The 25,470-nt window shown below is 47.9% G+C and overlaps 1 protein-coding gene across 5 annotated transcripts in view; it reads right to left on the bottom strand.

The window, feature by feature from the left end:
• Positions 1-4,006: 4,006 nt before the first annotated feature.
• VPS13D (vacuolar protein sorting 13 homolog D) overlaps positions 4,007-25,470 on the bottom strand; it is a 244,518-nt gene continuing 223,054 nt past the window's right edge. For all 5 annotated transcript variants that reach the window (XM_060014644.1, XM_069540755.1, XM_060014636.1 and 2 more), the window contains 3 exons: positions 20,495-20,626; positions 8,814-9,054; positions 4,007-7,211 (listed from right to left, as the gene is read on the bottom strand). In XM_060014644.1, the coding sequence (XP_059870627.1) occupies positions 7,080-7,211; positions 8,814-9,054; positions 20,495-20,626 (505 nt within the window). In that variant the 3' untranslated portion in view covers positions 4,007-7,079. The remainder of the gene's footprint in view (positions 7,212-8,813; positions 9,055-20,494; positions 20,627-25,470) is intronic.

Below are 25,470 nucleotides of genomic sequence, written 5' to 3'. Positions count from 1 at the left end.
CCTACCTACCTACTTACCTATCTTTCTTTACATGCCTCAGAGAATATACTTTTGTTTCATACGCTCATGGAACATTTATAAAAATTGATCAAGTAATTGGACAAAAAAACACAACAGATTTTTTTTTTTTTTTTTTGCGGTACGCGGGCCTCTCACTGCTGTGGCCTCTCCCGTTGCAGAGCACAGGCTCCGGATGCGCAGCCTCAGCGGCCATGGCTCACTGGCCCAGCCGCTCCGCGGCATGTGGGATCTTCCCGGACTGGGGCACGAACCCGTGTCCCCTGCATTGGCAGGCGGACTCTCAACCACTGTGCCACCAGGGAAGCCCGCCCAGATTTTTTTTAAATGTAGAAAACTTCAGGTTACATTTGCTGATTATAATCCAATAAAATTCAAAATAGCTAATTTAAGGAGGATACTTTTATTTTTTAGTATTTAGAAATTACAAACACATTCCTAGGTAGCTCTAAGATGAAAGAAGAAATCAAAAGTAAATTAAAAACGACACAGAGGGCTTCCCTGGTGGCGCAGTGGTTGAGAATCTGCCTGCTAAGGCAGGGGACACGGGTTCGAGCCCTGGTCTGGGAGGATCCCACATGCCGCGGAGTAACTGGGCCCGTGAGCCACAACTACTGAGCCTGTGCGTCTGGAGCCTGTGCTCCGCCACAAGAGAGGCCGCGATAGTGAGAGGCCCGTGCACCGCGATGAAGAGTGGCCCCCGCTTGCCACAACTAGAGAAAGCCCTCGCACAGAAACGAAGACCCAACACAGCAAAAATAAATAAATAAATTAATAAACTCCTACCCCCAACATCTTAAAAAAAAAAAATTTAAAAAACGACACAGAAAGCAATTAAAGAACACTTAATACCAAAATTTATGTGATAAAGCTGTATTTAGAAAAAAATGTATAACCCTAAAATGTCATCATTATTCAAGAAGATAGGTGAAAAAAACAAAACTAAACTAAACACCTGTCTTAGAAAGCAAGAAAAGAACAGTAAAGATAAATCAAAACAAGCCAGGTAGGAGAAACAAAAGATTAAAGGTACAATCAACAGAGTAATAAAAACAAAGTAGCAAAGGGAAACCAATCCCAAACTGGTTCTCTGAAAAGAACAGTAACTTCCTCAAAAACTTAGTTATGAAAAAAAAAAAAAGTAAAAATATGCAAGATTAAGAAAGAGAAAGGAGAAATAACCAGATATAGGAAGTATTAAAATAATCTTTAGAGAATACATACAAATGTATGGCAACAAATTTAAAAAACCTAAAGAGAACTGGATGATTTTTGAAAAACCAAATATGCTACCAAAATTGACCTATGAAGCAGCGGGAAACTTGAATACTCCAATTAGCAGAGGGCGTGGGGGTGGGAAAGGGGGGTGGCGGGTGACGATTAAAAGGAATCTTTGAAAAACGTTCTGGAACCGGATGGACTTGAGGCCTACTTTCATCTAACTTTTAAAAACTAGAACTAGAAACTCCAAGTCTTAAGTCTTGCAAGCCACAGAAAATGGTGGGGAGTTCTCCTATGCATTTTATGGAAGTAGCATAATTTTAATTCTAAAATCTGAAGAGACTGTGAAATGAGAAAATTATAGATAGACCCCCTCTCACTACAAAGATGAAAAGACTCAAAATACTCGCCGAAAGAACCAGGACATGTATCAAAAGAATAACAGATTAACACATTATGACCAAATGGGGCTTGTTCCAGGGACTAAGGGTGGTGTGGTACCAGGAAATCTGTCAATATAATGTATTCCATTTTTAAAAAATTAAAGGAGAAGAAACAATATGGTCATAACAATAGATGCTGGAAGGGTTTTGCTGTAATTCAACAGCCATTCCTAACCTAAATTCCTACAAACAAAATGAAAAGATGGTCAGACTCACTGCTGGTAATTCACTAAAGCAAGAATGAAATGCGACTTGTCCCTATTAGACTGGTTGACACTTCTGGCGGGGGCACAGAGACAGGGCACTCAGGTGGGCCGCAGCCCTCCACATCCCCACCAGCATTTCTGGAAAGTGATCTTGCGTGTATCCTCGGAGACAATCGGCTGCTGGGAATCTGCTGCACAGAAATAAAACTAGTGCATACGTACGTAAGTAGGAGGGTGTCTACTGTAGCGCTGGTGTTAGGGGGCGGGGGGGTGGCGTGAGAATCAAGTGAATGCCCTTCAATACAGGAATCGCTGAGTCCACACAGGACAGTCACACCATCAGTTGTGCTGCATTTAAGGGGACAGAGTTACACCAACCTGAAGGTAACACTGAGAAGGTGCAGAAAAGTATACGATTCCAATGTTATGAAAACGAACGCTGGGAACGACATACGACTATGTCTGTGTTCTATGTCTGTATATAATCACATGAACATAGTGAGAACACAGGCCATCCACGAGTTCACTGGTTTTGAGGTGGAGTTGGGAGGGATATGGGGCGGAAGCAACGGCTGCCCTCATGTGCTGTAACATGGATATGAAATTATATTTTTGTTTCCCATTTGTATGCAAAAATTTTAAATCTGACGTTTAGAAGTTTCAACAGGATTATTCCTGTTGGATAATCAAACAGGAATAAAAAGCAAAGTTCCCTTCTTCCTTTGGTGTCCACAATTGCTTCAGGCACCTCCCAGCCAGAGAGACGCAGCTTGGACCAGCACCTACTCCTCAGGACCTGGTCTCCACAGTGACCTGGTGTCCGAGTGTCATGCGCCCTTTCCGTGCCTGGCGTCCTGGGACAGCTCGTCTTCAGATGCCGGCCCCCTGCTCTGGGGGCCCCTGCAATATTCTAGTTGTGCTCTCGTCTGGGGCAGTGAGCCTCCCCTCCCCTCCCCGACAGTGGACGGGGGATTTGAATGAGGGGGAGCGTTTCTTGATGAAATCCAGCTCTTTGCCTGTTCCACGCTGAACCCTGCAGCTGAATGTGGCTGGAGAAAACCACCACCAGGCTGCCTGCTCTCACTTTAAATTCCTGATCACCAACCTCAAATGGGCCCGTTTGTTGCCTGGCAAACATCCCGTACCTCCCTGGTCTGTTCACTTTCCCTTTATCCTAAATGACCGTTTTCTACCTCTCCCTTCTCTCCAAATTTCCATCCCCTCCTGCCCCGTCCTTACTCTCTGCTGATCTCCCTGGGAAAACAGAAGAAAGCAAATGAGAATCTCCAGTAGTTTCGGCCTCATCTGCCCACGTCCCCGGCCAGCCAGGCTCCCTTCTCCCCGTTATTATCGCCCCTCGTCTCTAGAAGCACCAGCCATCTCTCTCCACTTATGGCCGGATTACTCCAGAGGAGTTGTCAATATTCATTTTCTCCAAAATCTCTCTTCATTTTTTTCTTGAATCTATGTATCCAGGCTTCACCCTCCCCACGCCACTGAAACCACTCTTAGGAAGGTCTCCAGTGACCTCAATGTTGTAAATCCAGTGTTAACTGTTGGTCCTCATCCTACTTAATCAGCAGCCTTCGATAGTTCATCTCCCTCCTCTGTGGACCTTTCTGGACCCCACGTCCTCCTGGTTTCACACCCGACTCTGGAAGGCGCTGCTCTGTCTCCTTTGCTGCTCCCCTCCACCTGCCTAAACTCTTAAACTTCAGGGACCCCCAGGACTCAGATCTTGGACCTTTTTTCTTTGCTGCCCTCCCCACACTGCCCCACTCCTCTGAGGATTTCATATTTCATCCAGGCTCCACTTGTCACTTGCATGATGACTCCCAATCTTATGCCTTTGGCCTGGACTCATCCCTGGAACTCCAGCGCCCGGCTGCCTGCTTGACCTGTCCAGTAATATCAAGGAGGCACCTTGAACGTAACCAATCCTGCTCCTGCTGAAGTCTCCTCCTCAGAAACAACTTCCATCCTGCCAGGCCTGGACCAGTAACCTCAGAGTGGTGAGGTGAGCGCAGCCAACACGAAGCCGGGTCTGGCTGACGGGAAGAGCTGCCAACTCTGGGAAGTTAAGCAAGGCCCAAGGTGCAGGGCTGGCCCGGGAACGCGCTTGCCCGGAGTGAGGGAAAGGCTGCGTGTGACTGCACGTGTTGTAATACGTTTGGCATTTGTCATTGGCGATGGTTCTACAATCTACGGGACAGCAAGAAACCAGAAGGAAACAACATGTTTGGAAGTCAACAGAGCATTTTATTCCACAGGAAGAAAAATAACGACTCTGATATGAGAAACAGATTCGAGAGTCTCAACAGATTGGTGAGTGTAAGAGTGTTCACACGGTGGAGACCCAGATACTTTATTTTCAGAGTATTATCGAGCAGCTACTATGGTATTTTGAGGCACAGATGATGCTTAAAAACAAAGTGGCCCAGGAGCCTTCCAAACCCCGAGGTGCGTCTCCACCACGGTGAGGTACTCGGGCCGCTAAGAGGCCATGTTTCTGTTTCCCAGTCAGTGGTGAGCAGGCCCAGGTGTGGGAAACACAGAACAGCCAGCCTTTCTGGTGGGTGAGGAAAGCAGCTGTGGCCAGGTGGTGATGCGGCCAGCTGTGCTGGGTCAAGGCATCGAGGGGGCTTTGCTTTCTGCTTGCCCAATTTCTCCTAATTCAATTTATTTTACTTTCCTCGGAGAGGAACCGGGTACTTGAGGCACCAAGAAAATCGGCAGAAATTATCCTAACGAAGTCTCAGACATCGCTGGCTAAATGCCAATTTAAAAGCCAGAGCCAGGGCCTGCTTCCTCCAAAGCTTTGGATTTTTTTCCTGGCAAACCAGGAAACTATGTCCAAAGCCCCTGAAACCTTACCATCACCAGGCCTGGCACGAGGGCTGCGAGGGCGGAGGAGCCTGAGAAGCTCTTAGCTGGCACCCACCCCCCAACCCCGCCCCATTTGGTCTTTGGATCCCATTTTAACATCTGCCTCTTCCAAGGCGCAAACATCAGGGGGGAGCTGTGCAGTAGGGAGATGAGCAACTATTGTATTTCGAGGGCTGATGAGATTTAGAAAGGAGCCGGGAGGAGGGCATCTCAACACCCCTCTGGAGTCTCCTGGAAGCACCATTCCACAGCGCAGCCCTCAACCAACTTCCCATGGGCAGAGCTGCAGAGAACACAGGTTGCTGCTGGGCCCAAAGTCAGGCTTCCTTAGTCATACCAAGCTCCTCAATCCAACAGAACTCCCAAGTGACTTCATTCCAGAAAGTGACAGAAGGCTCACTGACACAAACCATCAACCCTCTGAGAGTCTCATCGTTAAGAGGTCATGATCTCAGGCAGTGCGTTACTGATGACAAAAACCACAAGCCAAACTTGTGGGGTGCGGGGTGGGGGGCTGGTGAGGAAGACAAGAAGCCTGCAGGGAGCCGCACCTGGCACATGGCTGTGGCCCAGCAGGACCAACCAACCGACGGACCAAAAACCCACCCCGACCCTTCAAAAGCTGGGCTTCAATTCTGCAGTCCATGAACCCAGAGTTCAGGGAAGACTATATACAAATCCTGGAGTTCAAGACGAGCCCTGAAAACACTATTTTGCCAGAGCACTAAGCACTTGGGTTAAAGCTCTTTGAAAACACACACACACACGCGTGCACACACACACACACACCCCCGAGTGGGGAGAGAAAGACAGATTAGCTTCATTTGTGTTTTGGAAGGATCTGGGTCATGAGTCATAAACACCAATACCTTCCACGCATCCACTGATCCGATGGGTCCTTTTAGATCTCAGCTACATGAGACATGGTTGTAGAGACTGACTAGATTTATTAAAATAAAAATTAAAAAATCACAAGGCTAGTCATTCATTCTAGGCCTCCCCTCTCCCTACCTTGGTTATTCCTTACAGAAAAGAGAAACCACAGAAACAAGACCCAGGAAGGAGAAGACACTCGGTCTAGGCCTTGCCACCGGGTGGAATTTAAAACCAAGGGCAAGAGATATTTTGGCCAAATCTTGGCCCCAAACTTACAAGAACAGCTTTTTAGCACTCAGATTTCATTCCCTTTTCTAAGACTCTCTCCTTCTCCCTGCCTTCTCACCCCAGGGCTGCTGTCGCCCGTCCCCAGGGCTGTGGGGCTGGGCGGCTGCCTGGAGCTTTATTAAGGAGAACAGAGTCCCAGGACCTCCTGCTGCAGCTGCTCAGGAGAGGGAACACTCTCGCTGTGGGTTTTTGATAAATTTGTGGATTTCTGATCTGTTAAACAGTCCTACGGGATTTTTTTCCCTTCTAAGTTATCAGCGTCTACCAATGTTTCAAACTGGCCTCTCTGATAATAACCCAAGGAAACCTTATAATGCTGGCGTGTGTGTGTGCGTGGTAACAGAACACACCTCACAGTTTTACCTCAAAGTCTGGCAAGACTAGTCAGGAGAGAGCCAGTGAGACAGGCAGATAAAAAATAATTTGTGACACTCTTAAGAACTATCTTTAAACTGGGGGAGAAATAAATAAAAGATGTGTCCGAGTCACTCCCCTAGGCCTCATCAAGGGCTGCCTCTGGGTCTAGACACTTCGGTTCGCAGCTCCAGCCGGGATGAGCACAGGTTTCAAAGGCATCGCTCTTGACGCACCTGCCCCCTCACCTCAGCCCACCTAACCGTGAATATTCTAGTTTCCCAAACTAAGGCATAACATTCTGCAGCTTCCAAGAATCCCTCTTCACGGACAGTACCCTGAATGAGACGTGTAGAATTAGTGCAATAGAAGATCCAATATAATTTTATATTACTTTACAGTTAACAAACCTTTACACACATCACAGGCCCTGTTCAGAAATGCTCCTACGTATTTACAGACACACAGTTGTACATATATACATGTTAACAAAATACAGGGCAATCTAAAAATTAGATTGATCTCAGTTACACTTTCTTTGTTTTAAACGTTATTCAACCAATGCCTCTTAAAAATTACCTCCCCATAATCTAAAGTAACCCCCTGCCCCACAAATTAATATGGTTCCATTTGTAACCTCCCTCACCAGTATTTACTCTCCCTCTTGATAGCATCCCCCCAAACCTTATTCTGGTTTCCTCTAATTTAAGCCAAGCCCACGGGCCTCTCTCCTCCTGATTGGTTTGGGGTCTACGTCTGGGAGTGTCCCTCCAGCAGCTGGGGTTTCTCAGGAGTCCAGCTCCAACTGCTCTTGGTTTTCATTGAGTCTTAACATAAGTTGCTGTTCATAGTAAAGGCTCTTTGCATAGTTTATTTCTTGTGATAACTTGATAGCAAGGACCTCTGATTTCACGTGAACCTGAAGAAAAGGACAGAATGAGTAACCTGCCCCCAAGGTGGGAAGCCAAACAGAATCACAGGACACGGGCCATTGAAATCCACCCAGGCAGCAGCTCCCAGCCTGACTGCGGATCAGAACAGCACGGGTCGTAGTTTAAAGAAACAGATTCCCAAGGGCCCTACTCCTAGTTATGCCGATTCGAGGTCTGGGGTGGATCTCTGGAATCTGTATCTTTAACTTATTCCCCAGGTGACTGTGCAGTCGACCCATAATCACCTGACATTTGGGACTGCCTGTAACTGCGAACCAGTTTCAGCTCCGAGGTGTGAGGATCAGCTGAGGTGAGACACAAAGACTTGGGATTCAAATCTAAAGTCTGGTGATGGTCAAAGCACACAAATGCCCTCGAGGCCTTTCTTATCAAGAAAGCTCACTTGCCTTGAAAGGGCGAAAGTGCAGCTGGGCAAAGCTCCCCACCTCCGAAAGGAACTTGTGGAAATACTCAGGCTTTTGGGTGTTAACTCAATTAATCTACCGGCCCTAACCTAAGCCAATGACCCCAGGGGAGCCTGCACAAGCCAAACCAAACCCAAGCGCATTCCTGGGCAGGGAGAAGGTCAAGGGAGAGAGGCCCAAAAAGGCTGGTTGCTGTTTCTCATCTGTGGAAACACTGAGATAAGCAGGGCCATTTTGAATGGCACGTCATTCTCGAATGCAGGCTTGAAAATCCTAGCATTCCAGGTGAAAAATGAGCAGGGCTAACACCTGGTTTCATGAAAAAATCCCATGTTAGAATACGGCTGGCGGTGGGGTCCCTCACACGTGCTTCTGCCGAGCCAACAACAGCCCCTCCGAGCGGAGGCAGCAGAGTGGTCCAGGCTGCCAGCCCTGGAGCTGCACAGGCACGTGGGTTTGAACCCCAGCTCCCTCCGGTGTTGGCCGGATAACCTCGAGCAAGTCACCTGTCCTCACCAAGCCTCCTGACCACCAAGTGGGGACAACAGCAGTACAACATTAAATAATCTAGAAGTACCTAGAATCCAGCCTGACACACAGTGAACCCTTAACGAATGCTGGTTATTAACAGCAGCGGTGTTGTTGAAAAGTCCTGCCATAACAATATCTTGTACCCTTTGGAGGTCAAGTGTAAAGTTTATTTACAGATATTCATTGAGCTTTTACAGTGGATAGGGGCCTATGCTAGATATTGCTTCCTTGTGCAGAAAAAAAAGTTAATTTCCAATTATTCTAGAGGTGAAGCAATGAAGAAGCCAATGTGTGCTCTAACGCCTTCTTAGATTCAATGCGCCGAAGAGTCCCGTTTTAGGAATAAAACACCCCCCTGCATCATGTCAGCTGGTCCTCACGGCTGGTTAGAGGCGGTAATCCTGCCCATACTGTATGGGTGGGAAACTGCGGCACAAGCGTTGAGCAACCCGCCCTCCGGTGGAGCTGGGAGAGCGGCATCGTCCCACCCCACACACACTGAGCGCCTTCTGCCTGTGGGACTAAGAAGCAGGACCCCTGGGGACTCACAACAGCCCAGCCCAAGCCTCACACGTGGCAAACACATCAGCAGGGCAGCGGCGGGCTGAGGAGATAGGGCAGGGGTGCACTCACCATAGGCTTCTGGTGGGAAGGGCCGGGGATGGACACCCCACTGCTCGTGTTCACGGCCTTCTTGGTCACCTGCACATACACCTTCCCGTGGTCTTTGGAGACGAGGCAGTGGTAGAGATCGTCGTACTTGACTTCCAGGAAAATGGCCTCCCGGTCTAGGTAGTCTCCGCTTTTCAGGAAGTAGACGGCCTTGGAGGAGATGAGCACACAGTAGCTGTCGATGTTCTCCACGGCTATGAAGCTGCAGAGAAAGAGGCGGAGTGAGAAGGGCACGCAGAGCTTCGCCAGCTGCTCCTCCAGGCTGAGGCTGTAGGAGGGGGGCCCGAGGCTCTGACCTTGAAGCCAGGCTCCCTCCCTTACCACACCTTGGGCAGGTGGCTCACCCACTCTGAGCCTCCATCTCCTTGTGTGTAAATCAGGAATAAAAAAAGTGACGCTGGCCTCTCAGGGCTGCTGTGAGGCCAATGTGTGAAGCACAGAGCCCTTCCACAGCGGGGCTCCATAATATGACCAAGTGTATCAGGGCTGCTGTGAGGCCAATGTGTGAAGCACAGAGCCCTTCCACAGCGGGGCTCCATAATATGACCAAGTGTATCAGGGCTGCTGTGAGGCCAATGTGTGAAGCACAGAGCCCTTCCACAGCGGGGCTCCATAATATGACCAAGTGTATCAGGGCTGCTGTGAGGCCAATGTGTAAAGCACAGGGCCCTTCCACAGCGGGGCTCCATAATATGACCAAGTGTATCAGGGCTGCTGTGAGGCCAATGTGTAAAGCACAGGGCCCTTCCACAGCGGGGCTCCATAATATGACCAAGTGTATCAATAGGAGAAACAATCTTATGGCCTTTTGATAGCCTAAGGCTTAGAGAAAGCTGTCGCAGTGCTTCGTTGGGCAGAAGAAGGAAATACAGTGCTTTGAAATGCTGACTGAAGCAGCAGCTGAGAAGGTTCACAGGGAAGATGGGATGGGGGAGGGGCAGCCACAGGGCTGGAAGTCGTGGGCAGGGGTGGTGACGGACGCGAGGAAAGCGGAAGCGGATGGGTCACCAACCTAGGCGCCGCGAGAGGATGGCACGCCCTCTCCAGGTGCGTACCTATGTCCACTTCCTTTTTGTCACAGTTCTAGTAAGAGGTCACCTGGTCTCAGCTCAGCACCTCCAGGGACAGGGGACTCACTGGTGAGACGACCACCGCGTTCTCAGAACTCAACTGTTAGAGACCACCACTGCGTTCTCAGAACTCAACTGTTACAGAGTGCTTTTTTAGGTAAAGCTGTAATCTTGACTTCCATAAACTGTCAGTCATCCCTTCTAGGGGCTTCAGGGCCACTCAGAAAAAAATCTCTTCGGGCTTCCCTGGTGGCGCAGTGGTTGAGAGTCCACCTGCCGATGCAGGGGACACGGGTTTGTGCCCCGGTCCGGGAAGATCCCACATGCCGTGGAGCGGCTGGGCCCGTGAGCCACGGCCACTGAGCCCGCGCGTCCGGAGCCTGTGCTCTGCAACGGGAAAGGCCACAACAGCGAGAGGCTCACATACCGAAAAAAAAAAAAAAAAAATCTCTTCTTCCCTGGAGCCCCAGATTTAAAGTGGAAATTTATGCACGTCAAAGCTCTCAGGTCGGCTACTGAATGAAGAGCAGTGACCCTTGGAAACCGCCGTGACAGCTCTCCCAGGCCTGGCTGCCTCCGTCGCATCTTGTGACAGCCTTCCACAATGGGGCGGCCACGTCGGGGGACAGCGCAGGGGAGCGGGTGACGGCAAGAATACTAAGAGCTGACGACAGGCTGGCTGTCAAGCCCCGGCCCCCTGGGACTTGATGTCCTGAGAGGAATTGCCACACCGCAGTTGCCTGGAGCCGCGGCTCCCCTGGAACGGCTCAGGGACCCGGTCCCAGGATGGCTTTGTTCCACGGTCAGCAGTCGCCAAACTCTGCTGGGATGGAGCAGGCCTGCCTGCTGCTGGACAGGCCGGTCCTCTCTCAGTCCCAAGCTGGCGCCAGGTCCCTGCTCACCTCTGGGCTTAGAGAGCCCCCCATTCTGAACACGCCTTGTCTCTCAGCCCAAGGGTTCACGAGTTCTCTCTGAAGCTTCCCGAGAAACACGCCCACCCTGCGCCCACTTCTGAAGGCTTCGTCGCTTACTGTCAAGAGCACTGCCAAGCAACTACTTGTTCTCATTTTGTTTCCCAGACAGGTATTTGACTCTCTGATTAAGCTGATGTAAGAGGGGTCCACACCCTACGCTCCCCGTGTCTCCCTGGGCACCCACCACTGAGTCGGCCACCCCCTCAGGACTCAGTGAAAATATGCCTGGTTCCAGCTGCCATTTTAATTACAGCCTCACATGACAAAAATTGGGGTTTATTGTTCTATTCTAACTGGTTGGCAATGCCAAGAATGTAGACTTGTAAAGTCTCAATGCCAAAATTAGAAATACCCAGCAGCTTTTGGTGTTCAGGCCACTTAGCACGGAATTTCCCATGTCCCGGGCTCTGACAGTATCCAGAGGGCAAGCAGTATCATTTAAAGAAACCAACTGAAATCTAAAATAGCTGGTCCAGGGGAAGAAAGGGTGACAGAAAGAGACAGAGAGACAGAGAGAGATGAAAAAAGCTTCCTGACAAAGAGAGGAAGGATCACAGGACCAGCTAGAACTTGCTGGGAAACTAGCTTAAAAACTGAAAACGGCCTAGGACTTCTAAGCACAGGTGGGCCGGGCACATGGTGACCGAGGCTGTAATGGGCTCTCAGAGGAGATCCCCGAAGTTGGCCACCGCAATTAGGGTGAGAGCAGCACATGCATTGAAAATCCAGTAGGGATTGTTACCTTTCCTCTGGTCCAGCACAAGATGGGGTACTTCTATCCCATCACCCGTGCCTCCACTCTCACCCTGTTTAGTACCCGCTGTCTGACATTTATGCACAGCCTCTAAGAGGGCCAAGGCCTTTCCATCTGGGCAGCTGCTCTTACACCCGGGCCGACTGGCTGACACTATTAGTGCCCTTTCCAAACTGGACTTCTTTAAAACAGACTCCCTTCCGAGAGGCCACAGACAGTGCAAAGTCCTCCATCAGGCCAGAACAACTTCTGTTCTGGGTGGAAGGAAGGAGGAAGGGTGGCTCTGAGCCGGGATGCTCTAGTGAAAGCTGCTCCACACAGTGGTGAACGTGCAGGCCGGGAGGGAAGGGCAGGGAGACCCGCCAGGCTGGGCCAGCTGCTGTCTCTGCGGCTCAGGTTCTTCATCTGATAGAGATCATACCACCTGTCGTCACAAAGTCAGTAAATCCATGGGCAAAAAATTCATGGCCGGGCCTCCCTGGTGGCGCAGCGGTTAAGAATCCGCCTGCCAATGCAGGGGCCACGGATTTGAGCCCTGGTCCAGGAAGGTCCCACATGCCACGGAGCAACTAAGCCCGTGCGCCACAACTACTGAAGCCCACGTACCACAACTACTGAAGCCCACGTGCCACAACCACTGAGCCTGCGCTCTAGAGCCCGTGAGCCACAACTACTGAAGCCCGTGCCTCACAACTACTGAGCCTGAGCTCTAGAGCCCACAAGCCACAACTACTGAAGCCCGTGTGCCACAACTACTGAGCCTGCGCTCTAGAGCCCGTGAGCCACAACTACTGAAGCCCACGTGCCACAACTACTGAAGCCCGTGTGCCACAACTACTGAGCCTGCGCGCTAGAGCCCGTGAGCCACAACTACTGTAGCCCACGTGCCACAACTACTGAAGCCCTCACACCTAGAGCCCAAGCTCCGCAACGAGAGAGCCCACCACGGTGAGAGGCCCGTGCACCACAATGAAGAGGAGCCCCCGCTCACTGCAACTAGAGAAAGCCCACGCACAGCAACGAAGACCCAACACAGCCAAAAATAATAAATAAATAAGTAAATAAATAAGTAAATAAATAAAAGGAATTCGCGCCCATTACAGAAATGTGAGGGGTGAGGAGCAGTTTGTAAACGTGCACGGGCCTCTCCTCTGTGGGCCCAGGGGCCCTATTCGTACCTGAAGCTAAAACAGACAGTAATTTTTGGACATTTACATGAAATGTTCTCGTCTTTTCAAATCAAAAGCAGCCAAGGGTCTAAGTGAAAGGAGGGAAAAGGGAGACAGCGGGGCCTCAGCTGGAGTGCCAGGGTCCCAGACCACGGTCTCAGCAAAAACCCAGACACTGACTTAGCCAATAGCGTCTCTCTCTCCATTTTCCCCCGATGCGCCCCTGGAACTCCCACAACCAGTGACCAAGGCTTTGGGTTTCATCATTACAGCATACATTTTTTAAAAAACAAAATCTGGAAACCACAACAAAGAATAATTAAAACTGAGCTCCAGATTATGGGTCCCCTCCTGTAATGGAGACCAACCCCAAACCTGTCACTGAGAGAGAGGAACCAAAACCCAGGGGGACAAGAGAAGTCGAACCAATGAGTGCACTCAGCACTTCTCTGCCCATCTGCCCCCGCCTCTGTCCCTTTGTCGTCAAAGCCCGGTGTCCCCCGCCCTGCCTGGCCGTCCCCTGCAAAGGCCTGTGCTCCACAGACTTTCATTTGCGTCACTTGAGAGGCTCAGGGTTTCGTCCAGAGTGGCAGCAGCTATGGCCTCACACGAGCTGAGTCTAGACACGGGGCTCTCCACTCTTCATCCCCCGTACCCCCCTCGCTTCACGCAGGGCTGCTCTTGGCTCATGAATGAGTGACCATTGCAAACCCTCGTGGGATGACATGGGGAGGAAGGAAAGCCATGTGGTCTCAGGTTGATCTTGAGTGTGTCCTTCTACCCTCTGACCTATTATTAATTCGGAGGAAGAATGAAAAAATGTGGCCAGAGACACACAGCCTCTGGATAAGCTGTACCCTTCAAATATGAAGAACCAGAGAAGCTGCCCAGTGATCTGTAGACACCGCGACACCGCGAATGATTCTATAAAAAAAACAGGCGGGGACTCCCCTGGTGGTGCAGTGGCTGACAATCCGCCTGCCAATGCAGGGGACACGGGTTCGAGCCCTGGTCCGGGAAGGTCCCACATGTCGCGGAGCAACTAAGCCTGTGAGCCACAACTGGTGAGCCTGTGCTCTGGAGCCCACGAGCCACAAAACAAAAAACAGGATTTTTAGACATTGGTTAGAAGTTTCACTTATAACTCTCCTTTAAGGAGAGAAAGAGGACATTCTGACCTTGGGATCAACTTCAGAAAGTTTCTTCTGAGAGAAAGGAAAGCTGTGGCACGTGGCTTACACCATTCTCCAAGATGACAGGTTCTAACAGTGGGTGAACCCGGCAAGGTCCAATGCCGCAGAAGTAGCACCCACTACGACAATATCTCAGACCATGATACCACACGGCATTCTCATCAACACCAGTGACATGACCAACAATAGCTTCAACCCTCTCGCTCTGTGGCAGGTAGAAATGTTGTCTCCAAGCCCCACGGCTGATGTGCCATTGGAACCAGCCAATCTTAGGTGCCAACTGGCTCTGTCACCAGCCACATGGCTTGGCTCAGAGTTTCTTGCCGTCACGTGTAGAGCGAGGGTCATCATATCTCCTCTTAGGGCCACTGTGATGCTTAGAACTGACCTACATGCCCAACTAATGGTGGCTATTGTTATTTCTTTTGTTGAGGACAGATGCTAAGTTATCCTAATCCTGTAGGGAAGGTCCCCTTGGAAGTCTACTACAGATCCTTGCTTCAGCAGGTTGGAAAAATGAGTGACCCTCTAAGAGACCACAAGGAAACAGGCTCAGGACCAATTATTGCTCCATAGGGAGAGAGAAATCTGCCAATTGTTTCAATTACCCTTTTCAATTGATTTCTTTCTTTTTCTCCCACTCTTTTTTTTTTGGCTTTATTAACTCTATTTATATATGTTTATTTTCCTCACTTTGTAGGCATTTCAAAATCAGAAGAGTTCAGAGCTGTCTTACTCCAGGAGTGCTCCCAGAACAGGCTCCTGCCCCACACGTGTCTCTCCCCAAGTCCAGGTGTGACCCCACACCTGTGTCTGAGCCTGGGGTCTTGCAGAGCGTCTCGGCACACATGTCCCACGGGTCCTCACACTCAGCACGGCCTCTCGAATCCTCTCCTCCTCCAGCACCGCCCCTCGCCGTTGATGGCATCTCCATCCAACCGACCAGGCAAGCAGCCCTCGAGTCCCTCTCAGCCCCACCCCTCGCTCAGCTTCTAAACCTGGTCAGTCTACTGACTGTACCGACGCCTGCCTCCCTGTCCCCTCTCCCCTTCTTCTCTGCCAGCCTGTGCTCACCTGGATCACTCCCAGTGCCTCCTAAGTGCTTTCCTGCCCCCAGTCTCTCCAACTCTGATCCCTTTCTCTGTTGCTGTCAAGGTTACATTTTTAACGTCATTTTGAGTGAGATCCTCTTCAAAATCTCACCACTGCCTACAGGAAGCCGTTACGGCTCTCAGAATCTGTATGGACACCAAGGGGGGAAGGGGGGGGGATTTTAAAAAAAAAAGCTCTCAGAATCTGGCCTTGTAACCCACCTTTCCAGCTTTCCAACCTCTGCTCCTTCCCCCCCACACATATGCTGCCACCACACCCAGCTAACTGGAGCCCCCCCAGAAATGCCGCTAACTCTCCTGTCTCTGAGCCTTTGCCCAGCACTCTTCTCTGCGTACGTGCCCTTCTCTCTTCTCGGCCCATTTCTCCTTGTGCTGCAGGACCAGATCAACTGCCAACAGCCTTCCCTGGCTTTCTAGGCACAAATTAATAACTTGCCCTTGTGGTCCCATAACACATGGCCCATACTTCTATTTTAAAAGCAATCACAGGGCTTCCCTGGTGGCGCAGTAGTTGAGACTCCGCCTGCCGATGCAGGGGACGCGGGTTCGTGCCCCGGTCCGGGAAGATCCCACATGCTGTGGAGCGGCTGGGCCCGTGAGCCATGGCCGCTGAGCCTGCGTGTCCGGAGCCTGTGCTCCGCAACGGGAGAGGCCACAACAGTGAGAGGCCCGCGTACCGCAAAAAAAAAAAAAAAAAAAAGCAGTCACATGTTTATAAATAGTTGGTAATACTGTCTGCTTCCCCTGCTAGACTGTGAACTTGTCCTGGGACATAGTAGGATTCAATAAATTCATGTGTTATGTAGTCTCAGAAAATAACAATGAATTTACGTTGTAGGGTCCAATGGAATTTGCCAGTGCACAACTTTGGATGTTGCATGCATTTTACCCAGTGGTAAAGATAAAGAATTCTCTCAGAAGTCTTGATTTAACTTGTTATTAGCAAGCCACTAACTTTCCCTTCCTTCCTCCCTCCCTCCCTCCGTTCCTTTCTTTCTATTGAAGTATAGTCGATTTACAATGTTGTGTTAGTTTCAGGTGTACAGCAAAGACAAGCCATTAACTTTTATCAGAGTAGCTGGATAATCCACCAAATGAAAGTTTTAATTTAGTGGCATATCAAAGAATATCCAATTTTCTAAGTGTCAAAGGTTATTGGTAGATTATTTCCTGGTCTAGAAAACGGAAGCCAATGAATTCTATCCCACTTCTCAAAAGGTCTGATCTTTTGTTTTTGTTTTGAGACTGCATATATTACTATAAGGTTTTTATTTACAATTATATGCTATGAGAATCAACACTATAACGTGTGCTCAAAATAAAAAATTCTGATTTCTATCTCTATCTGCAATTTCTCAAGAAGGATAGACAGGATACAAAATATATATAAACAGTATGTTTACAAAGGGGGCAAGAAAGGAGAATTTTTTTTTTTTTTTTTGCGGTACGCAGGCCTCTCACTGTTGTGGCCTCTCCCGTTGTGGAGCACAGGCTCAGCGGCCATGGCTCACAGGCTCAGCGGCCATGGCTCACGGGCCCAGCCGCTCCGTGGCATGTGGGATCTTCCCGGACCGGGGCATGAACCCGTGTCCCCTGCATCGGCAAGCGGACTCTCAACCACTGCGCCACCAGGGAAGCCCAAGAAAGGAGAATTTTACTCTTGATTTTCTTTCTTTCTGTACTCTTTGAATTTGCTAATTATGTACATGAGTTTATTTCATCAAAAAGAGAAAAGACTAACCTGGCTGGTGGGTTTATAAGCTATTTTGGCTTACTTTTTATACTTTTTTTTGTATTAAAAAAAGATCTCAATAAAGAAAAAGGAGAAAAAAGAAGAGGAGGAACACACTCAAACAGATGGAAATGAGCACACAACCCAAACGGACCAGGGAGCTGCCTGGCTCGGCTGAGATCAAGTGACCCAGGGATACAGTGACAGCCCTCAAGACACTGACTAGACTCAAGTGGCCTCCTACGGGTGACTTTCAAGTGTCCCCAGAAGGCAAGCACCATCTTCAAAGTCTTGCATGGGAACCACTTCCCAGGTCCTGCTGCCCCTGAAGGGTTCTTAGCTGCTGCTGTTCATTCCTTTTCCTTTCATCTGTAAATATACCAGCGTATTTCTCTAAAGGATAAGGACTCTTTTTGTTAGCACAGTCACAATACTAAAAAATAATGAATAATAATAATTTAAAATGTCAGACATTTAGAAAGGCTCCTAATTTCCAATCAGAACAGGAGCTCTTAATATTCAGGGATCATGGACCCCCACGTCGGCATTCTGGGGAGGCCCATAATCCCCTTCTAAGAATGCTAATTTTAAATGCATAAACTGAAATGCTTAGGATTACAAAGGAAGTCAATTATATTTAAATATATCTATCGAAATATTAAAATTGGGATAGAGAACTGAAAGCTGCTTTTTTAAAGCATAAAATAATATCTAATAAAAAAAAATCTCACAAATACTATTTCCTAAAACTACATTTTAAAAATATAATCTGATTGTCAAATAAACTCCAGAAAACAGTATGTTTGGGCAGCCACTTAGGTCATGTGCATTGCTTGTAAGCACCTTTTTGGAAAAGGTAAAGAGCCACCCTGGTGCTTACATTGCTAGTGTGTAACTTGGTCTGTGATGGTGTATTGGAAATAAAATAGGTACTTTCTTTGTTTTTTTTTTTAATGGGAATGAGGTTTCTGGCTACAGACTAGACACTAGTTACAGAGAAAAATTAATTTAATAAATAGAACAAATTTCACTTTAACAGCATCTGAGCCCAGGATCCGATTCCAGAACCAAACTTAGGAAAAATGGAAAGTACTGGCACTTTTGCAACATATCAGAGGAATATTGATTCATTCGAAACTGAAGCCTTTTCAGTTGGCCAGACCTTAAATCATATGTCAGCAACTATCTTTTTAATACTAATTAATTAAATAAAATAAAAAATTAAGTGAAACTCGATCTGGGAGAACAAAGTTGAAGTAACCATGGCACTGTGGACTTTGCGGGGTTTTCACTACATCAGGAAGTAATTACACAATATTTTCCAGAAGTGAAACAGTGAGTCTAACTGGAAAAAAATGTGGAAACATTTAGTTAGAACAGTAGGGCAAGGTATTAAAGAGCCTTTTAAGGGGTTAACTCTGAAGGAAAATATGCAAATAATTGGGTCTTTAAACATGTTTTTAATTACGACTCCAGGATAAAAGTCAGGTATACTACGGCACTCCTGTGCTTCTCCTGAAAACGCCTTTCTTGCAGAGGGATGCCTCCAACATTCACGTCACCGTGAAGACCCAGCCTGACAACCGAGGATACTTCAGAGGAACATTTGCCAGGTCCCCGATGACTTCTTCCCTGTACACTGAGGAAGGCTACGGTCATGTGGCTTCTTCAACATTCACTGGCAAGATTTAACCCACAAACTTGGGTAGAGACACATGGTTTTCATCTTAAGAGTCAAAAGTCATTCACGCCAACATCTTTTCCTAGTTCTTATGAATTTTAAGAGTTTCATGAAATCTCTTTTACTGACTTCATTTTGATTTCGGTTTTCAGCTTTCCATGGCTCTGTTTTCAATGCATGTATCTCACTGGGAGCAAGCCTATGTTAGCTGTAGTACACAATTTCTCCCTGTGTTCTTGGCATATGTCATCCTATTGAAAATGAATTTCACGAGGACCAAGGTTTGACTTGAAAATGAATTTCACAAGGTTTCACTTGAATAAGGGTGAGTGGGAAAGAAAATTAAAAGCGCGACGTACAACAACTTTCCAACTATCATTCATTCAACAAATATTTGTTGAGTGCCTAGTATGTGCCAGGCACTGTTCCATGTACTGAGGATTCTTCAGTGAATGGAACAGACAAAAACTGCGGCCCTCATGGAGCTGCCATTCTAGTAGACTCTGCACCATGTCCCGCTACACCTGGGGAAAGACTCTCTGAGCCTCTGATCCAAAGGCCAAAAGTTACATTAGCAAAGTGGTATATAGGGCAGCCACGGCACCAAATCCTCACCGAAGGCAGGCAGGAATATAAAGCCCTCCCTGGAGTGAAACACTGGGGATTCTGGTTATTAGAGTGATGGCCAGAGCTGAGGCTAGACTAAAAGAGCTGATAGATGTGTGCTATGGACAGAATTATGTCCCCACCTATTTGGAGCAAGGAAGTAATGAAGGTTAAATGAGGTCATAAGGGTGGGGCCCTGATTCTATAGGAGACACCAGAGATCTTGCTCACCCTTTCTCTGCCATGTGAGGACACAGCCAGAAGGTGGCCATCTGCAAGCCGGAAAGAGAGCCTGCACCAGGAACCAACTCAGCCAGCACCTTGATCTTGGACTTCCCAGCCTCAGACTATGAGAAATAATTTTTTGTTGCTTCAGTCACTCAGTCTTGTTATGGCAGGCTGAGCTGACTACGATAATGTAATACACCTCCATCACTGAGAGACTTTCCAATAACACTGCAAGGAGCTTGAGTTACAAAAAACACATCTAGGAAGACGCCATCCCATGCAGCAAGCAACAAATGAATTCTGGACTTGACTTTTGATATCCCCGTTCAAATACTGCTACAAAACTATGAGATGAGGTTAGTTTAACAGCATTTCTAACAACGACACTGAAGGCTCTCCTGAGAGATCACCTCTACTTCAGATATCCTCCACCAACCAAAAAACATTCATGGTCCTCTGAACCCTCCCTAGCTTGCTTTATCTTAAGAAAGATAAATAAGCATTAAGAGAAATTAAACTAGTATTTTGCTACTTTTCAGGCAGAACTAATTGCTTTCTCTGGACTGTGGTTCTAACGCCTATTTAGGTTACAGGGCATTTTACGCTGAGAGTCTCTGCAGAATGTCCTAAAATAGTGATATACTGAGTTCTACCACGTCAACTAGGAAAAGCTTCACTAACTGAAAATATAACAAGATCCTAAGTGTATAAGGCTCCACATTCAAAGAATAACAGAACAACCTTGAGACCATTGTTGCGTTTCCAAACTTTTCAGCTCCCAGTTGGTTGTTTATCTGTTTTGTTTTACTAGCATTCTGCAGCAAACAACAAAACACTGAAGTTTAGGAAAGTCTCACAGGGCAAAACACCTGTAGATTGAGAACATTTTATCTTCTCTTTCTGAACTAATTAGAAGGAGACTGCCAACGTTAAGGTCCCGCTATGGAACTCAGTTTGAGAACCATTGTTATATCTGAATCTATAAAACATCTGGGCCAAGGAATCTTGTTGACCAGTTCCAAGGCCTAAGAGTCACGCTGATACTCAGATCGGACAGAAACTTCTCAGAGTCAAAGCCAGAAAAGACAACCTGGTGAACCGAAAGGGCTGGTTTCCAACTTACAATTCGTCTTGTATGTTGTCTGTTAGTTTGAAGAGCTGCTCCTGCCCTTCGGCCTGGCTCTCAGAATAGCGGGGAAGCAGGCCCTGCGGCCCTGCGCAGCACCGTGGTTTCCGTACCCTCTGTGCTTGGGTCCTAGGTGGGGAAATGGACAAGAAGCAAAGAGGTTAAGTGTGAAACGTCAAAATGATTTCCCTTCCTTCCTCGTCTGAGATAAGAACACCACTTAACACAGGACATACTCTAAATCTGGTGACCGGAATTAAACTACATTTAGTACCACCCGTGAATGCACTAGAAGAAAGTGGTTAAAGACTCCAGTTTTGAACAAGAACCTCACCGTTGCCATTTTCTAGCTATGTGATCGTGGACAAGTCAGTTAACTTCTTCAACCCTCAATTCCAGTTCTCTCTGTAAAACAGGATGATGACACCCACCTCACAGGACTGCCATGAAGATCAAACAAAATCATGCCCATCGAGCCCATGTTTGACAGGATGTAGGCTATCCACCAACAGTGGCTCTTGTTATTTATTGTTATTATTACTGGACTTCCACTTGGTCACACTCTATTTTTCTAGGAAATCTCTTCAGGAGAGGCACCTCTGGACTTGTAGAGGGTCAGGAAGAAGAGTGAGAGGCTTTGGGCATGAGTCAGAACACACCAAGCTTCTCAGCTTCTTCTAGGATGAGCTCAGCTGCCTGGGTGTAGGGTGAGGGACACAGTGATCACAGGAGGGAGAAGAAAGGCTCCGTGGACTGGTCCCAGGCCACAGTCTGGGATTCTGCGGCGGCTCTCACTCATGGCCCTCAGCTGTCCGTGGCCCAAAGGAATCTGCTTTGCTGTGGCTTTCAGGGTAGGCTGATGTTGTCTTTCTCCACAAACCATATACAGGGTAATTGATAAGTACTTTTTGGTGTTTTCCTAGAAACAGGAGTCCATATTTGTTTTGGAAAGGCTGTGCATATTTCAGATGACTGATAAGAGTGTGCCTGGTCTGTCCTCGGCCTTGTACTTGGTGTACTTTTCATTATTTGTTCCTGGATTCCATTGAAGCAAAACACCCCTCTCTAGACATATCTACAAGCGAGGCCTAGGCTTACACACTGAATCAGCACTCCAGGATCGTGTGCTAACAGCAGTGGAAAGACTTACTTGCAAGGGCAGAGAAGTGCCTGGTGGGCGAATCAGGGTAAAGCTATGGACAGAAACAGTCAGCGGGTTAGCTGCAAACCTGGGACGACGCAAAGCCCTCCTGGGCCCGTGTCAACACTCCGCCTACCAGGCCACGCTGCCTCAAGTCCCAGACCTGGGTAATGCTTGATATGGGCTGGAAAACCAGACATCCAGTGATAATGTTTTAAAAGTTCAGTAATAAGGATGCCCCAAGTACTACTAATTGTGTTCTCCAAGTGAGACTAAAAAGAAGTTCCGACCATCTGCACCAAGGGAATGGGTAAACAACCCAATTTTATTGCTATGATATTAATATATTCACATATTCCTGCTGTGCACAGTCTCAATTCCTTCTTCAGGACTGAGGCCCACTGCTGGCTATTTAGATCCCAACTACTGGTTGAAAATACGGAGGGCAGTGTCGGGAGCCGCTCACAGAGTTCACCCCTCGTAGGGAAGCTTGACAACTGCTGGTGTAAGGATGCTGCAAAACACTGAGTGAGAGAAACCCAGGGGAAGGAGCGTGGTGTACTTTTCCAGGTAGCTGAGTCCTGTTCTTATCTCCTTGCCCAGTGAAACATCGACTGTCATTTCAAACACTGTCCAGGACAGGCTAAAAAAGTATCTTTTCCCCAAGGCACCCCTGAAGCTCCTGAAAGGGGTTCGGGCACTGTGGCAGAAGCCCAAAGGCCCCAGGAAGATGTGACAAGCCTGCTCCTCATTTTTCAATGTAATGTTCCGTCCTGACTCCCCGATCTACTGGGAGGTTCTGAGGCTCAACTTCCACATGCATCCCAAATCTCGCTATTTCTCCATCTCTCTCATAACTGACAAATGATCTCTGGATTTGTAACGGATTGTTACTATAGTCTTATAACTTATTCTTTCTGTTTCCACTCCTGTCCATTCTCCTCACAGGAACGAGAATGACCCTTTCAAAAACAAGTCAGATTCGGTCACGTGCTCAAAACACGTCTGCTTCACATCCCACTTAGATAAAATACTTGCTTATCTGCCTCCCCAACTGACTGCAAACTATCTTCCCATTTCCAAGGTCCTCCATCCGTGATCAACCACACACCAACGGAAGGTTGGATATAGTGTTCAGATCCTGCTGCTTGGAGGAGCTCAGCGCGGCATTCAAGGCTCACTGTTCACACAGATACAGGAGAGCGAGCGAGCGAGCTCAACTTTGCCGTAGGAGGAAACGAAGTCTCTCTCGTGGTCTTATAAATATAGGGAATACTTCTGGAAGGGGTGATTTAGACATACTATCACTAGAAACAGAGAGCTGGGTTAAAGGAATTCTTCCCATAATAAACCCCTACTTCCTTATTGTTGGAATCCGAAAAACTATTCTTTCTTCTCCAAAACTCAACTAAAATGTTAAATTCTGAGGTCCAAGTTGAGAGGCTGGGGAGTGTGTGGGTTAAAACCATTTGTATGTGAACAAATTTAGTCCCAAACGTAAGCCAGCAGAAAGTTTAAAGTGATATTCTTCAGTGTAGGCCACTGTGTGATGGGACTGTTTTCTTCATATATTGACGATGGCACTGAAAATTCAAGTAACCCTTTGAAACCAGTGTGGCTGTACGTGGTGGTAATCCTAAATTTGTTCACTCTGGGATTCAGTAATACAACGTTGGTATCTGAAAAACAGCTGTTAAGTGACTGTTCTTAAGTCACTTTCACGTATGTTCCAGTGAGCCTATGAGCACTTGGAAGGAAAGGACTCGATTCATTTTTGTTGTAAACTGGACTTTAGGACTAGATGCATCATTACCCTCCGTTTAGGGCCCACGATCATCACTGGGCTTTTATCTATTTTAAATGATATAATAAACATCTTTGAAACCACTATCCCTAGCACGAAAACCCCATTGTTTGACCATAACTCGAATCTTATCTGTGTGGCCCTCGGCCGCCCCCTCCCACTCCCGGTTCCTTTCTTCTTCCTCTTCTATCTGAGATAGCCACTACCCTGAATCTTGTACTTATCGTTCCTCTACTTTTCTTCTGCACGTAGTCTTGTCACATTTCAAAGCATGTTCTGGTACAGTAGTCCTGTTACAGTCTCTGGTTTTCATTGTTTTGGGCTTCTGAGAAAGGATGGCACTGCCTTTTTATGTTTTGGGACTTACTTCTTCCTTGAAGTCATATTGCTAAGATTCAATCATTCCTTTGTGTGCAGCTACAATTCATTAATTGTGCCGGCTTATGATTACTCCACTGTGCGGACACACCACCATTCACCCAGCTTCCTGTTGATGGCTCACGGACCATTTCCAGGTTTTGCTATTACAAACGATGCTGCTACGTACACTCCTCTACCTGTCTCCTGGTGACCCTAGGCAAGAGTTTCTTTGGGTATATATCTAGGTGTTTGCTGGACACACACACAGGACATGAATGTTCACCTAACAAGATAACTCAAGTTGTTTTCAGAGAGGCTGAACCAGTTTACACACACACCAACAATGTACTTCAGAGAGCCTGGTAAACTACATACCTTCCAACACTTGGTACTGTCCAGGGCAGCACTGTCCAGTGCACAGCCACTGGCCATGTGTAGCTACTAACACTTGAAATGTGGCCAGTGTGACTAAGGAGCTGAATTTAAAATTTTTCATTTAAATTAACTCAAATTTAAATTGTGTATTAGATAGTACTGGTCTAGCCCCTTAAATTTTTGCTGCTTGAATGCGTATAAAATAGCATTTGTTTGTTTGTTTGCAGTACGCGGGCCTCTCACTGTCGTGGCCTCTCCCGTTGCGGACACAGGCTCCAGCCACGCAGGCTCAGCGGCCATGGCTCACGGGCTCAGCCGCTCCGCGGCATGTGGGATCTTCCCGGACCGGGGCACGAACCCGTGTCCCCTGCATCGGCAGGCGGACTCTCAACCACTGTGCCACCAGGGAAGCCCTAAAATAGCATTTTGTCTTCTCATGCCCACCTTCCCCTTTCAACCTACAGCATAATGGAGTCCATTAAAAAAGTGGCGCAGATGTGGAGCCTGCCCACAGGCACCAGAGCAGAAAGATCAGCTTCCATGCTGCTCCTGCCTGTCACTGCTGGACCGTCCTCAGACTATCCTCTGGCTTCCTCTGGTTGCCTTGCTCCTTCTCTCACGATCACCTTCACTGTCAAGACCTGCTGCCTCTTGGGCAGGGCCTCGGGACCACCATCCTGGGGATAACGCATCATTAAACAAGAGGTGGCGAAACTCCACCCACTCACCTCTCATTAGCTGACAGCGTCTCTCACTAACACTCAACACAAAAGAGACTTTACAGCCGTCTGCTTAGTGCGTATGCAGCAACTGTGCCTCCACAAACCTTTGTTTAGCCGAAGGGCTGTGGTGCACTTAATTGCTGCCAGCTGGGGGTCTGTCGGCCATTTTAAGCCCTCAGCTGCTGCGGTTTAGAAATTTCACAGTGTATAGAAAGAAGCAGGCCTTCCAGTCAACCAGCTAATCCAAAACGTCAGCACCAAACGAACTTGGGCTTTGAACTCCATGAAAATGTCAGGGAGTTGGCTGTACAGCATGGACGACTCTCCCCCCGGGGAAGGGGCTGCTGATACAGTGGCTGATACACTGCAGATACCCACCTAGTGGGAGAGATCAATACCGAGCAAGCTTGCATCTGGCCACGGCTATCTGACATGCGCTGGAGCCAAAGCCAAAGATCAGAGTAATGGAAACAATCCCTGCCATTTTCTTGAAGCAACAGTAAATCCAAACAAGGTGACACAGGGAGATCTAACCAATTCCATTCTCGTGGTTGATCCTGCCTTTCAGCCT

The sequence above is a fragment of the Delphinus delphis genome, chromosome 1 (genome assembly GCF_949987515.2).
Source record: "Delphinus delphis chromosome 1, mDelDel1.2, whole genome shotgun sequence".
In the NCBI taxonomy this organism is placed as follows: Eukaryota; Metazoa; Chordata; class Mammalia; order Artiodactyla; family Delphinidae; genus Delphinus; species Delphinus delphis.
This window is presented reverse-complemented; position numbering and strand designations above follow the sequence as displayed.